Source organism: Oryctolagus cuniculus, chromosome 2 (genome assembly GCF_051225735.1).
Source record: "Oryctolagus cuniculus isolate XC-2025 breed Fujian yellow rabbit chromosome 2, ASM5122573v1, whole genome shotgun sequence".
Classification (NCBI taxonomy): domain Eukaryota; kingdom Metazoa; phylum Chordata; class Mammalia; order Lagomorpha; family Leporidae; genus Oryctolagus; species Oryctolagus cuniculus.
The window spans coordinates 102,317,141-102,333,137 of NC_142868.1; the positions used below are offsets into that span (position 1 = coordinate 102,317,141).

General features: G+C 53.9%; 1 protein-coding gene across 1 annotated transcript; it reads right to left on the bottom strand.

The window, feature by feature from the left end:
• Window positions 1-2,666: 2,666 nt before the first annotated feature.
• LOC149127958 (uncharacterized) lies at window positions 2,667-15,592 on the bottom strand. Its single transcript, XM_089327051.1, is given in 4 exon segments — window positions 2,667-3,822; window positions 3,825-4,039; window positions 4,041-5,410; window positions 15,572-15,592. Coding segments are annotated over 4 exon segments (1,698 nt in total). The 3' UTR covers window positions 2,667-3,730.
• Between the last annotated feature and the right edge of the window lie 405 nt (window positions 15,593-15,997).

The window sequence follows — 15,997 nt, forward strand, 5'->3', positions numbered from 1 at the left end:
GGTCAATTGTTTTATCATCATTCATTGAATGCTCACTACCTAGACATAAGGGTAAGTGCCAAATCATACCATTGAATAAAATTTTGCTGCATTTGTTTTGTACTTTTTTATTGTGGTTAGCTGAAAGTTGCATAGAATTAGCTGATTTGTGGGTCAAGAAACCAAGCCATTCTTACATTTCTTGAACTTTTTATTTGGGTGCATATTTAATTTCACCATTTAGTATTTTAAACTATTATAAATTTACAATATTTCTCCTGGAAATTTCTTTTTAAAAATGCCATGGTAAAATCATGCTTCCCATTTACATTCTGATACCAGTATTTAGAAATGAATAAATATAAAATATAATTACTCTTCTTTACAATTGAAGCACAAGATAAAGGGTGGACAGCATGCTTTCCCATAGAACCCTCTCTTGGATTTTCTTCTTATACCTTGACCTCATTGAATTGACTACTGAAGAACTTGACTTTTGCTTATGTTCTTGCTTTGTTCCCCTGGCTACAAACTGTAACATAGTGGTATCAGTTAAGCTTTTGATAATGTCATCAAATCAAAAGCTGTCATTAATATGTGACTTAGTTAAGTCATATTTCCATCTCTAATTTCCATCTCTGCTGATGTTGGTCACTCAGATGCCTTATCTATTTGACCCTAGGGGCTCCAGGCTTTCAAAGGGCTCCTGTTCTTCCAGGCATAAAGAGTCAGTAAGTTCCATCTTTCATAACCCTTTGAGATACTACAGTTTACTTAATAAGGTCTGGAGGGCAATACCTTCAAAATCTATACAATTCACTTGGGAGATGCCTTTAACTTGCTGTGGTTTCAGTAGTCATCTGTGGCTCTTGAAGTCAGACGCTATTTTATACTTCCTTTGAATTATGTTTGATTTTATAAAGCAATATGTAAAGGATAGTGTGCTATCAAAGAAAATCCATTGCTGAATGAGGAGAATCTCTGACCCAAAGCTTCAGTTTAGTAAGCTACACAGTTAAGAAAATAGGCAAACACGGCATAGTAGACTCCCTGACAGGATACAATAGGTTACAGGAAGGCCCCAGTTAAACCAAGCTTAGGAGACAATAAATTGCCTTCTGTATGATTCAAGATGATTAATATGGAACTATTTTACATTGTGTACACATATATATTTGTTGGTATCTTCTGTCTATCTTAGAGAAAAGCTGATATTCAGTCAGTACCCATTGACTAGCCTCTCTTTTGAGTAGCTGAGTTTCTGGTTAGAATGATTGTTACCATACTAGTTATGAAATACATTTCCACTTGGTATACATGCAAAATTACATGCATGCTCAAGTACCCAACATAAAATATCAGAGTTTTTGCAAATAATCTATGCACATTCTTTTACATACTTTAATCTCTAAATATATTATGGTATGGAATACCAAGTACATTCTTTGTAAATACTTTTCAAACTGTATTATTCATGGCATACTGACAAGATGAAAAACTTATGTACCTATTCAAAACAGATGTAACCATTGTAAGCCTAACTAAATATTACATGTTATTAACAGTGCAACTTAATTTATTTGAATATCTGTTCTTTGTGGATGATTGAAGTAAATGATGGCCTTCATAAATATGTATGTATATATGAACTCTGGGATAATTTATATTTTACACCTAAATAAACTTTATAGATCTCTGTTTCATTTGTATGTTTTTAATTTCAGGTACAGATTAAAGTTCTATGAAGTCACATATGATTGGAAATGGAAAATACTATTTAAAGTTGAAAATGCTACTATAGTGTAATTTTCATGAACTGTTGAAGAAGTTTCAAGATTTGGAAATATTTTGAGCACCAACTTTAAATTTGAGAGTAGTTTACATAAGCACTTTCTGTGAGGTTAGTTTTGAAATTTCTTTCATGTTTTGATGAATTTTAAAAACAGGATAGAAATGTCTCAGAGTTTTCTTCCAAGGACACAAAGGTATTTAACGCTCAAAATGTGAAATCCATTGTGTGGGGAGCAACTGAGACTAGGCTAAGTTACTGGAATTAAGACTTATTCTATGCATCTGCTCTCCCACAATATGGTGCTGGGAGAGGAGTAAACAACTTCTACACAACTGCCTCCAGTTTGACCAATAAACTGCAGGAGCTGCTCCTGATTGGAGGAGAGCAGCGTGCTCGGCGTGTGGGTAGCAGAGTTGGGATTGGTGGAAGAGGACTATAAAGGAGGAGAGAGACAACAGGCACCAGGAACGTACGGATAACATCTGAGCAGCCCCTGAGAGAGCCGGCTGGTGGTGTGCTACTCCCCCACAGAAGTAGGGAAAGTGGCAGGGGGAGCTGCCCTTCCACGGAGGTGGAAGGGTCGGCAGCCAACCCGGGAAGGACCAGCAGCAAACCTGGGAAGGGCCGAGCAGAAAAAAGAACAGCGCAGGGTCCTGTGTCATTCCTCCACGAAGAGGGGGAGCGACACATTGGATCCAAGTTCTAACCTCAAAATATCATTTCAGTTCTAAGTGCTGCCAAATTTTTCAGTTCCATCATAAATCAAGACACTGAATCACTAATAAGAATAGAAATTGCTTTATACACATTTTTCCCACAAAATTTCAGGTACATATATTTTTAGCAAAAAATTGAAGAAAAATCTGTTAAATTATATCTGGGTGGTCAAAATTAGCAGAGATAAAAATTAGATATGGAAGTATGGCTTAATTAAGACACAGATCAATTCCAGTTATTGATTTGGTGACAATTTACAAATTTAAGTACCAGTTGTGTTCCAGTCAATAGCTTGGGAATAAAACAAGGATATAAGCATAAGTCAGCTTGCTCAAATCCAAATCAATTAGGTTAAGGCATAAGAAGAAAATTCAGAAGAAAAATTTAAGGAAACAATCTTTCTTTTATTGTGTGCTCCAATGTGGTAGAAGAGTAAATGAATTTGTAACAAAACATTTTTATGTAATTGGAATTTCTAAATGTTGGTTTCACAATTAAATTAGAAAATATAGTATTAACATAAACATCCTTTTTTTTTGCATTCTAACCCTAGCTTCATTCAACACAATTCTTTCGCTATACACAACAAAGAACAACCACAACAGTTACCTAAAATGTTGCAAAGTTAGAAAACTCAAAACAAGAATTTGATAGCACTGACTGTACAATAAAAGCCAACAAGAGCAATACCAAGGTAACCAGCAAGCCCACCATGAGTGGTAGGTGCCAATGGGGGGTTTCCATGATGACCCTGCAGAGCGGCCTCTCAGCTCACTCAACAACGTCAATGAGTGATGGGACCTGGAGAGGGGTGTGAGGAGTATGTGGAGAGACAGAGCCATTCGTGGCCACCCCTCTGGGCCAACAGCAGCTGGTTGTAGGACAGCAGTGCCCAGCAAGGGTGTGAGAAGGCTACAGCCTGGCCCAGGCCACCTGTGGAAGGGTCACTGCACTGCCAGGTGGAGCTTCGTTGTATCAGAAGCCTCACTTGTCCCTGATGAAGGGACTCTTGGGAGCCAGGAATGGGTGAGCTTTTTGGCTCTGAAACTGGAGGGCATCTTCCCAGGCACAACCCCACACCCTCAAGGCTCTGCAACCAGAACTCGACCTGTAGAGAAAATGACTCCACTGTGGACACTGAAGCCTGCCTGCGTGAGGAATTCCCTTTCCTACTGATCCTTTTCCAGCCAGAAAAGCGACAGAACTGAGGTGGCTGGGATATAAGTTACAGGGGAACAAATTTCAGTGGGAAGAGTTGGAGCTGGAGGGGCTCCTGTGGTGGAGGCAGCCAGGAGAGCAAGATTGCTGGTGCATGGGAGACCTGGACTCGGGGAGGAGACCTTCTCATCCATGGGGGGTGACCCGTGCCACATAGGAGGTGGCAGAAGCATTCTCCTGGGAGGAATGAATCCCCAAGGGTGTGGCCTGGGCCAGGAGGCCAGCATAGCAGTAGCAGTGATTTCCTGGCCATCATTTTGTGCTCCATCCATGTGCTTCAGTGCCTTCTTGGCCTCCTCAAACCCCACACAGGCATAGCCTTTAGACAGATGGGTGCATCCTGTCGACAGGCATGTCAATCATTTTACTCTTCCCATAGGTGGAAAATATCTCCATGATGTGGTCCTTGGTCACGTTCCTGGTGAGCCTCCAAATGTGCACTTTGGTGGGTTTAGGAGATGTGCTCCATCTTTTCCTCTCCATTTTAGGTGGTTTGGATTTGGAGCACAGGCACCGTTTGTTGTCCTGCCTGTGACAGGAGGCATTCGGGGAGCCAGAGGAGCTACTGGAGCTGGAGCTGTGGAGCGACTGGACACCAAAGAGGAGCTGAGCAGCTGGATGCTGAGGAGGAGCTGGAGCTGGAGCAGCTGGAGACTGAGGAGAAGCTGAAGCTGTGGAGCAGCTGGGGGCTGAGGAAGAGCTGGAGCAGCTGGAGACCAAGGAGAAGCTGAAGCTGTGGAGCAGCCAGGGGCTGAGGAAGAGCTGGAGCTGCAGAGTGGCCAGGGGCTGAGTAAGAGCTGGAGCAGAAGTGGCTGGACACTTAGGAGGAGCTGCAGCTTGAGTGGCTGGATGCTGAGGAGCTAGAGCTGGAGCAGCTGGACCAAGGAGGCGCTGGAGCTGCCGAGTGGCCAGGAGCCGAGGAGCTGGAGATGTGGAGTGGCTGGATGCTGAGGAGGAGCTGGAGCTGGAGCGGCTGGATGCTGAGGAGAAGCTGGAGATGCCAAGTGCCTGGATGCTGAGGAGGAGTTGGAGCTGTGGAGCAGCTGGGGGTTGAGGAGGAGCTAGAGCTGGAGCAGTTGGACTCCAAGGAGTTGGAGCTGTGGAGCAGCTGGATGCCAAGGAAGAGCTGGAGCTGCAGAGCTGCTGGACACCAAGGAGGAGCTGGAGCTCTGGAGGGGCTGAACACCGAGGAGGAGCTGAAGATACTGAGTGGCTAGGAGCCAAGGAGGAGCTGAAACTGCGGAGCAGCTTGGGGCTGAGGAGGAGCTGCAGCTGGAGTGGCTGGACACCAAAAAAGAGGTGGAGCTGCTGAGCGGATGGGAGCCGAGGAGGAGCTGGAGCTGCGGAGGGGCTGGACACTGAGGAGGAAATGGAGATGGAGCGGCTGGGGGCCAAGGAGGAGCTGGAGCTGCGGACCAGCTGGGGGCTGAGGAGGAGCCTGACCTGTGGAGTGGCAGAATGCCAAGAAAGAGATGGAGCTTGAGCAGCTGGATACCGAGGAGGAGCTGGATTTGCAATGGCTGAATGCTGAGGAGGAGTTGGAGCTGGAGTGGCTGGGGGCCAATAAGGAGCTGGAGATGAGTGGCTGGACTCTGAGGAGGAGCTGGAGCTGGAGCAGCTAGTTGCTGAAGAGGAGCTGGAGCTGGAATAGCTGGACACTGAGGAGGAGCTGGATCTGCAGAATGGCTGGACGCTGAGGAGGTGCTAGAAGTGGAGTGGCTAGGGCCGTGTAGGAGCTAGAGCTGCAGAGCGACTGGGTCCAAAGAGGAGATAGAGCTGGAAAAGCTGGACACCGAGGAGGTGCTGAAGCTGGAGAGGCTGGGGGCTGAGGATGAGCTGGAGCTGCCGAGCGACTGGTGCCAAAGAGGAGATAGAGCTGGACCAGCTGGACCACGAGGAGGAGCTAGAGCTGCTGAGCATCCAGGATCTGAGGAGGAGCTGGAGCTGCAGAGTGGCTGGATACTTAGGAGGAGCTGGAGCTGTGGAGTTGTCGGGGGCTGAGGAAGAGATGGAGATGCAGAGCAGCTGGACACCGAGGAGGAGCTGGAGCTGGAGCAGCTGAATGCGGAGGTGGAGCTGTACCTGGAGTGGCTAGAGGTCATGGAGGAGCTAGAGCTGAAGCAGCTTGACACCGAGGAGGAGCTGGAGCTGTTGAGCGGCCAGGAGATGAGGGAGAGCTGGAAATGCAGAGCAGCAGGATGCTGAGGAGCAGCTGGAACTGGAATGGCTGGATGATTAGGGGCTGGAGCTGGAGGGGCTGAGGGCTGAGAAGGAGCTAGAGCTGGAGCAGCTGGATGCCAAGGAGGAGCTGTGGCTGCCGAGTGACTGGTGGCCAAGGAGGAGCTAGAGCTGGAGTGGCTGGACAGTGAAGAGGAGCTGGAGCTGATGAATGGGGGGAGCCAAGGAAGAGTTGGAGCTGGAGCACCTGGATGCCAAGGAGATGGAGCTGCCGAGCAGCTGGAGGCCAAGGAGGAGCCGGAGCTGGAGCAGCCGGGAGCCGAGGAGGAGCTGGAGCTGCAGAGTGTCTGGATGCCAAGGAGCAGGTGGAGCTGAGGAGCGACTGGTGGCCAAGGAGGAGCTAGAGTTGGAGTGACTGGACACTGAAGAGGAGCTGGAGCTGCTGAGCAGCTGGGAGCCAAGGAGGAGCTGGAGTTAGAGTGGCTGGATGCCAAGGAGGAGCTGGAGCTGAAGCAGCTGGATGCAAGGAGAAGATGGAGCTGCAGAGTGGCTGGACACCGAGGAGGAGCTGCAGCTGGAGCAGCTGGATGCCAAGGAGAAGCTGGAGCTGCAGAGCAGCCGGGAGCTGAGGAAGAGATGGAGCAGCAGCGCAGTGGGTGCTGAGGATTAGCTGGAGCTGCAGAGTGCCAGGGGCTGAGGAGGAGCTACAGCCACAGAGCAGCTGGACACTGAGGAGGAGCTGGAGCTGCAGCAGCTGGATGCTGAGGTGGAACTGGAGCTGGAGCAACTGGAGGTCATTGAGGAGCTAGAGCTGAAGCGGCTGGATGATGAGGAGGAGTTGGAGCTGGAGTGGCCGGTAGCTAAGGAGGAGTGGAGGTGTGGAGCAGCTGGATGCCAAGGCAGAGCTGGAATTGCCAAGCAGCTGGAGGCCAAGGAGGAGCTGGAGCTGGAGTGGCTGGGAGCTGAGGAGGAGCTGGAGCCACAGAGCGGCCACGGGTTGAAGAGAGCAGGAATTGTGGAGTGGATGGATGCCAAGGAGGAGCTGGAGCTGGGGAGTGACTGGTGCCAAGGAGGAACTAGAGCTGAAGTGGCTGGACACTGAGGAGGAGCTGGACCTGCCAAGTGGCTGGAAGCCAAAAAGGAGCTGGAGTTGGAGTGGCTGGAAGCCAAGGAGGAGCTGGAGCTGGAGCGGCTGGGAGCCTAGGAGGAGCTGGAGCTGCCAAGTGGCCGGGAGCCAAGGAGGAGCTGGAGCTGGAGCGGCTGGACTTCGAGGAGGAGCTGTGGCTGCCGAGTGGCTGGATGCTGAGGAGGAGCTGAGCTGGAGTGGCTGGATGCTGAGGAAGAGCTGGATCTGCAGAGCAGCTGGACACCGAGGAGTAGTTGGAACTGGAGTGGCTGGACACTGAGAAGGAGCTGGAGCTGTAGCAGCTGGGGATTGAGGAGGAGCTAGAACTGGAGCAGCTGGACGCCGAGGAGGAGCTGGGCCTGGAGCACCTGGGGGCCGAACAAGAGCTGGAGCTGTGGAATGGCTAGATGCCAAGGAGGAGCTGGAGCTGGAGTGGCTGGATGCTTAGGAGGAGCTGGAGGTGCGGAGCAGCTGGGGGCTGAGAAGAACTGGAGCTGCAGAGTGGCTGGATGCCGAGGAGGACCTGGAGCTTGAGTGGCTGGATGCCGAGGAGGAGCTGGACCTGCCGAGCTTCTGTGAGCCATGGAGGAGTTGGAGCTGGAGCAGCTGGACACCAAGGAGGAGCTGGAGCTGCAGTGGCTGGATGCTGAGGTGGAGCAGGAGCTGGAGCAGCTGGACACCGAGGAGGAGCTGGAGCTGTGGAGCAACTGGAAGCCAAGCAGAGCTGAAACTGGAGCAGATGGATGTTCAGGAAGAGTTGGAGCTGGAGTGGCTGAATGGCGAGGAGGAGCTGCAGTAGCCAAGCTGCCAGGAGCCAAGGAGGAGCTGCAGCTGGAGTGGCTGGATGCCTAGGAGAAGCTGGAGATGCCAAGCAGCTGGACTTCAAGGAGGAGCTGGGGCTGCCGAGTGGCTGGATGCTGAGGATGAGCTGAGCTGCAGTGGCTGGATGCCGAGGAGGAGCTGGATATGCAGAACAGCTGACACTGAGGAGAAGCTGAAAGTGGAGTGGCTGGACACTAAGGAGGAGCTGTAGCTGTAGCAGCTGGGTGTTGAGGAGGAGCTAGAACTGGAGCAGCCGGGGGTTGAAGAGGAACTGGAGCTGCAGAGCAGCTGGATGCTGAGGAGGAGCTGGAGCTCTGGAGTGGGCCTGAGCTGAGGAGGAGCTTGAGCTGCAGAGCAGCTGGGTGCTGAGGAGGAGCTGGTGCTGGAGTGCCTGGACACCGAGGTGGAGCTTCAGCTGAAGCAGCTGGACGTCGAGGAGGAGCTGGGGCTGCCGAGTGGCTGGACACTGAGGTGGAGCTGGAGCTGAGGAGTGGCCAGGGGCTTGGGAGGAGCTGGAGCTGCTGAGCTTCTGGGAGGCAAGGAGGAGCTGGAGCTTGAGTGGCTGGACACCGAGGAGGAGCTGGAGGTGAGAAGCTGGACACTGAAGAGGAGCTGGAGCTGCTGAGCAGCAGGGTGCCGAGGAGGACCTGGAGCTGGAGCGGCTGGACACTGAGCAGGAGCTAGAGTTGGAGCGGCTGGACACTGACAAGGAGCTGGAGCTGGAGTGGCTGGGGGCTGAGGAAGAGCTGGAGTGGCATAGGCCTGGACGCCAAGGAAGAGCTGGTGCTGCAGAGTGGCTGGACAATGAGGAGGAGCTGGAGTGGTTGGACGCTGAGCAGGAACTGGAGCTGGAGTGGCTGGACTCAGGAGGAACTGGAGCTTGAGTGGTTGGACACCAAGGAGGAGCTGGAGCTGCGGAGCGGCTGGGGGTTGAGGAAGAGCTGGAGAGGTGGAGCAGCTGGACACTGAGGAGGAGCTGGAGGTGGAGTGGCTAGATGCTGAAGTGCAGCTGGAGCTGGAGCAGCTGGAGGTTGAGGAGGAGCTAGAGCTGAAGTGGCTGGATTCCAAGGAGGAGTTGCAGCTGGAGTGGCTGGACTCTGAGGAGGAGCTGGAGCTGCCGAGCACCCAGGATCTGAGGAGGAGCTGGAGCTGCGGAGTGGCTGGATGCCGAGGAGGAACTGGAGGTGGAGTGGCTGGATGCCAAGGAGGAGCTGGAGCTGCAGAGCGGCCGGGGCTGAGGAAGAGCTGGATCCGTGGAATGGCTGGATGCCGAGGAAAAGCTGGAGCTGAGGAGTGCCGGGTGCTGAGGAGGAGCTGGAGTTGCATAGCAGCGGGGTCTGAGGAGGAGTTGGAGCCACAGAGAAGCTCGTCACCAAGGAGGAGCTGGAGCTGCCGAGTGCCTTGAAGCCAAGGAGGAGTTGGAGGTGTGGAGTAGCTGGGGCCAAGGAGGAGCTACAGCTGGAGCAGCTGGACACAGGAGGAGCTGCAGCTGGAGCAGCTGGATGCTGAGGAGGAGCTAGAGCTGGAGAAGCTGGACATTGAGGAGGAGCTGGAGCTGCTGAGGGGCCGGGAGCCAAGGAGCTGGAGCTGCAGAGTGGCTGGACACCAAGGACGAGATGGAGCTAGAGCTGCTGGACACCGAGGAGGAGCTAGAGCTGGAGCAGCTAGACAGCAAGGAGGAGCTGGAGCTGCTGAGCAGCCCTGGAACAAGGAGCAGCTGGAGCTGCTGAGTGGACGGGAGCCGAGGAGGAGCTGGAGCTGCATAGTGGCTTTACGCTGATTAGGAACTGGAGCTGGAGCGGCTGGACACTGAGGAGGACTTGCAGCTGGAGTGGCTGGACACCAAGGAGGAGCTGGAATTGGAGCGGCTGGACGCTGATGAAGAGCTTGAGCTGGAGCGGCTGGTCACTGAGGAGGAGCTGGAGCTGCTGAGCAGCAGGGATCTGAGGAGGAGTTGGAGCTGCAGAGTGGCAGGGTCTTAGGAGGAGCTGGAGCTACAGAGCAGCTGGACACTGAGGAGGAGCTGGAGCTGGAGTGGCTGGATGCCTAGGAGAAGCTGGAGTTGCCAAGCGGATGGGGGCTGAGGAGGAGCTGGAGCTGGAGTGGCTGGATGCCTAGGAGAAGCTGGAGCTGCCAAGCGGATGGGGGCTGAGGAGGAGCTGCAGCTGGAGCACCTGGATGCCAAGCAGGAGCTGAAACTTGCGCAGCTGGACATTGTGGAGGAGCTGGAGCTGGAGCGGCTGGGGGCTGAGGAAGAGCTGGAGATACCGAGTGACTGGGGCCAAGGAGGAGCTAGACTAAAGCAGCAGGGTGCCTAGGAGATAGAGCTGGAGCGGCTGAACATCGAGGAGGAGCTGGAACTGAGTAGCGGCCAGGGGCTTAGGAGGAGCTGGAGCTGTGGAGCAGCTGAATGCTGAGGAGGAGCTGGAGCTGGAGTGCCTAGGCACCGAGGTGGAGCTACAGCAGGAGCAGTTGGACACCGAGGAGGACCTGGGGCTGCTGAGTGACTGGACACTGAGGAGGACCTGGAGCTGGAGTGCCTGGAAACCAAGGAGGAGCTGGAGATGCTGAACGCTGGGGAGGAGCTGGAGCTGTGGAGCAGTGGAGACTGAGGTGGAGCTGGAGCTGCAGAGCAGCCGGGGGCTGAGGAAGAGCTGGAGCTGTGGAGCATCTGGACACCAAGGAGGAGCTGGAGCTGGAGTGGCTGGGGGCCGAGGAAGAGCTACAGCTGGAGCAGCTGGACAATGAAGAGCTAGAGCTGGAGCCGCTGGACTCCAAGAAGGAGCTGGAGCTCGAGCGGCTGGATGCCGAGGATGAGCTGGAGCTGCAGAGTGGCTGGATGCTGAGGAGGAGCTGGAGTGGCTGGATGCTGAGCAGGAACTGAAGCTGGAGCAGCTGGACTCTGAGGAGGAGCTGGAGCTGGACGGGCTGGACAACGAGGAGGACCTGGAGCTGGAGTGACTGGACACCAAGGAGGAGCTGGAGCTGGAGCGGCTGGATGCTGATGAAGAGCTTCAGCTGGAGCGGCTGGTCACTGAGGAGGAGCTGGAGCTGCTGAGCAGCAGGGTTCTGAGGAGGAGCTGGAGCTGTGGAGTGCCTGGAAGCCGAGGAAGAGCTGGAGCTGGAGTGGCTGGATGCTAACGATGAGCTGGAGCTGGAGAAGCTGGTCACTGAGGAGGAGCTGGAGCTGCAGAGTGGCTGGATGCCAAGGGGTAGCTGGAGCTGGAGCTGATGGATGCCAGAGAGGAACTGGAACTGCGTAGTGCCCAGGGGCTGAGGCAGAGCTGGAACTGTGGAATGGCTGGATGCTGAGGAAGAGCTGGAGCTGCAGAGTGGTGGGTGCTGAGGAGGAGCTGGAGCTGGAGAGACTGGACACTAGGAGGAGCTGGAGTTGGAGCAGTTGGATGCCGAGGAGGAGCTGGAGATGTCGAGTGGCCGGGAGCTGAGGAGGAACTGGAGCTGTGGAGTGGCTGGACGTCGAGGAGGTGCTGGGGCTGCTGAGTGGCTGGACGTTGAGGAGGAGCTGGAGCTGTGGAGTGGCAGGGGCTGAGGTGGAGCTGCGGATCAGCCAGCAACTGAGGGCCTAGAGGGGCTGGAGCTGCCGAGACACTGGGGGCAAAGAAGAAGCTAGAGCTGGAACAGCTGGACACCAGGGAGGAGCTGGAGTGGCTGGACACCAAGGAGGAGCTGGAGCTGCCGCGCTGTCCAGAGCTGAGGAGGAGCTGGAGTTTCCAAGCAACTGGACAACGAGGAAGAGCTGGAGCTGGAGCGGCTGGATGATGAGGAGGAGCTGGAGCTGTGGAGCAGCTGAACACCGAACAGGAGCTGGAACTGGAGTAGCTGGATGCTGAGGAGGAGCTGTAGCTGTAGTGCCTAGATACCAAGGAGGAGCTGGAGCTGGAGAGGCTGGGGGCCTAAGAGGAGCTGGAGCTGCCAAGCAACTGGATGCTGAGGAGGAGCTGGAGCAGGGAAGGAGTGGCTGGACACCGTGGAGGAGCTACAGCTTTGGAGCGGCTGAGGGCTGAAGTGGAGCTGGAGCTGCAGAGCAGCCAGAGGCTGAGGAAGAGCTGGAGCAGCTGAACGGCTAGATGCTGAGGAGGAGCTGGAGCTGGAGCATCTGAGGGCTGAGGAGGAGCTGGAGCTGCTGAGCAGCTGGATGCCAAGGAGCTGGAGCTATGGAGTGCCTGGACACTGAGGAGGAGCTGGAGCTGCCAAGTGGCTGGATGCCAAGGAGGAGCTGGAGCGGCTGGATGCTGAGGAGGAGCTGGAGCTGGAGCTCCTTGGGGTTGAGGAGGAGCTGGAGCTGGTGCAGCTGGGAGCTGAGGAGGATCTGGAGCTCCTGAGCAGCTGGGAACTGAGGAGGAGCTGGAGCTGCCGAGCAGCCGGGAGCTGAGGAGGAGCTGGAGCTGCAGAGTGGGTGGATGCTGGTTAACAGCTTGAGCTGGAAGGGCTGGACGAGGAGATGCTGGAGCTCCAGAGCAGCTGGACACCAAGGATGAACTGGTGCTGGAGCGGCTGGATGCATAGGATGTGCTCGAAATGCCTTGTGGCCAGGAGCCTGGGAGGTGCCGGAGCTGCAGAGTGGCTGGACGTCGAGGAGGAGCTGGGGCTGCCAAGTGGCTGGACACCGAGGAGGGGCTGGAGCTGGAGCAGCTGGATGCCAAGGAGGAGTGGCTGGGAGCTGAGGAGTAGCTGGATCTGGAACAGCTTGATGCCGAGAAGAAGCTGGATCTGGAGCTCCTGGGGGCTGAGGAGGAGCTGGAGCTAGTGTGGCTGGGAGCCAAGGTGGAGCTGGAACTGTGGAGTGGCTGGACACCGAGAAGCTGGAGCTGGTCAGCTAGATGCCAAGGAGGAGCTGGGGGTATGGAGTGACTAGGGGCTGAGGAGGAGCTGGAGCTGCAGAGCAGCTGGACTCCTAGGACGAGCTAGAGCTGGAGCTGCTGGACACTGAGGAGGAGCTGGAGCTGGAGCAGCTGGGAGCCGAGGAGGTCCTGGAGTTTCCAAGTGACTGGGGGCCAAGGAGGAGCTAGAGTTGGAGCAGCTGGACACCAAGGAGGAGCTGATGCTGCCTAGCTGCCAGGATGCGGGGAGGAGCTGGAGCTGCAGAGTGGCTGGATGCTGAGCAAGAACTGGAGCTTGAGCAACTGGACGCTGAGGAGTAGCTGGAGCTGCCAAACACCTGGACACCGAGAGGAGCTGGAGCTGCAGAGCAGCTGGACACCAAGGAGGAGCTGGAGCCACAGAGCGGCTGGATGCCAAGGTGAAGCTGGAGCCACTAAGCAGCTGTATGCTGAGGAGGAACTGGAGCTGCAGAGCAGCTAGACACCAAGGAGGAGCTGGAGCTTTATTGGCTGGACGCTGAGGAGGAGCTGGAGCTGGAGCTGCTGGATGCCGAGGAGGAGCTGAAACTGCAGAGCGGCCGGAGGCTGAGAAGAGCTGGAGCTACGGAGTGGCTGGACACCGAGAGAAGCTGGAGCTGGTCGGTTGGATGCCAAGGAGGAGCTGGGGGTATGGAGCAACCAGGGGCTGAGGAGGAGCTGGAGCTGCAGAGCAGCTGGACTCCTAGGATGAGCTGGAGCCGCTGGACACTGAGGAGGAGCTGGAGCTGGAGTGGCTGGGAGCCGAGTAGGAGCTGGAGCTTCCGAGTGACAGGGGCCAAGGAGGAGCTAGAGCTGGAGCAGCTGGACGCCGAGGAGGAGCTGGAGCTGCCGAGCTGCCAGATGTGGAGGGGAGCTGGAGCTGCAGAGCAGCTGGACACTGAGGAGGAGCTGGAGCTGTCGTGTGGCTGTATGCTGAGGAGGAGATGGAGCTGGAGTGGCTGGGAGCCAAGGAGGAGCTGGAACTGGAGTGGCTGGACACTGAGGAAGAGCTGGAGCTGGAGCGGTTGGACACTGAGGAGGAGCTGGAGCTGTGCAGCAGCTGGACATTGAGGAGTTGCTGGGGCTGCTGAGTGGCTGGACGCTGAGGATTAGCTGGAGCTGGAGAGGCTGGATGCCGAGGAGGAACTGGAGCTGTGGAGTGGCAGGGGCTGAGGTGGAGCTGGAAATGCAGAGCAGCCAGTGGCTGAGGAATGGCTAGAGCAGCGGAGTGGCTGGATGCAGAGGAGGAGCTGGAACTGGAGTGGCTGTGGGCCTAGAGGGGCTGGAGCTGCTGAGTGACTGGACGGCAAAGGAGGTGGCAAAGGAGGAGCTAGAGCTGAAGCAGCTGGACACCGGGGAGGAGCTGGAGATGCAGAGAAGCTGGACACCAAGGAGGAGCTGGAGCTGGAGTGGCTGGACACCAAGGAGGAGCTGGAGCTGCCACGCTGCCAGGACCTGAGGAGGAGCTGGAGTTTTGGAGCAATGGGACAATGAGGAGCTGAAGCTGGAGCATCTAGATGCCGAGGAGGATCTGGAGCTGTGGAGCAGCTGGACACCAAACAGCAGTTGGAACTGGAGTAGCTGGATTCTGAGAAGGAGCTGGAGCTGGAGTGCCTGGACACTGAGGAGGAGCTGGAGCTGGAGAGGCTGAACACCAGGGAGGAGCTGGAGCTGCGGAGTGGCTGGATGTTGAGGAGGAGCTGGAGATGGAGCATCTGGATGCCAAGGAGGAGCTGGAGCTGTGGTGCAGCTGGATGCCAAACAGGAGCTGGAACTGGAATAGCTGGATGCTGAGGAGAAGCTGGAGCTGGAGTGCCTGGACACCGAGGAGGTGCTGGAGCTGTGGAGTGGCTGGACATCGAGGAGGAGCTGGAAATGGAGCAGCTGAATGCCAAGAAGGAACTGAAGCTGTGGAGCAGCAGGGGCTGAGGTGGAGCTGGAACTGCGGAGTGGCCGGGGGCTGAGGAAGAGCTCGAGCTGCGGAGCAGCTGGATGCTGAGGAAGAGCTGGAGCTGGAGCGTCTGAGGGCTGAGGAGGGCCTGGAGCTGGAGTGGCTGGATGCCAAGCAGCAGCTGGAGCTATGGAGCAGCTGGACAATGAGGAGGAGCTGGAACTGGATTGGCTGGACGCTGATGAGGAGCTGGAGCTGGAGCGGCTGGTCACTGAGGAGGAGCTAGAGCTGCCGAGCAGCCGGGATCTGTGGAGCTGGAGCTGTGGAGTCCCTGCTATTCACGTGGGGGACCACATGAAGTTCCTTCCTCCTGACTTTGTTTTGGCCCAGCCTTGGATGTTGTGGCCATCTGGGGAGTCAATAGTGGATGGAAGGCATCCCTCTGTGTCTCCCTCTCTCTCTGTAACTCTGCTTTCAAATAAATGAATGAATCATAAAATAATTTTCCAAATGAATCACTTCTGATGGTTTGTAGTATACAAAGATATAATTTGTGTCATCAATAATATAAACTTTAAAGACTTAATATTATTATAAATGAATTATACAAAGAATTAAAATTTTTGTATGCATATACATTTAATGTAGTATCAATTTAACATGAGTCATTGTAACTTTAGAACAATATGCATGATCCCCATAATAACCACAGAGCCATTTTTATATATTAAAGGGAATGAGAAAGTAATCAGGATGAGTCACTACAAAAAAATCAGTTAAACACAAAGGAAGCCAATGATGTAGGAAACATTAAAAAAGAAAATATAAGACCTAAAGACAACACAGAACATGGAAAACTATGTACTTTGTTGCCAAAATTAATTCATCAGTCCAGGAATAAAATTTCCCAATAAGAAATATATTTTAAAATTTTACTTAAGGTATATATTTCATATACACAGATTTAGTAACATGGTGATACTTCCCACCTTATCCTTTCTATGGCCCATGCTCCCGCATCTCATCCTCCTTTCTCCCCTATTTTCACTCTTAATTTTTACAAAGATCTATTTTCAGTTTACTTTATACTAATTATATTAACCCTGCACTGAGAAAGCAGTTCAACAAATAGTATGAATAAGAAAACACTGTTCCTCAACAGAAAAGACAAGGGCAATAAACAATCATTGAATCTCAAAATGTCAATTTCACTCCAACATATTACATTTCAGGTAATTTATTAATTACCACAGATCAGGGAAAAATTATTTATGCATATACACTTAAGTCAGAATCAACTTGACATGAATCATTACAACTTTAGAACAACATTTATAATCCCCATAGATAAAATAATAATATAATCACACAAAGACATTTTATGTTCAAAAAAGGAATGAGAAGGTGTTCAGAAT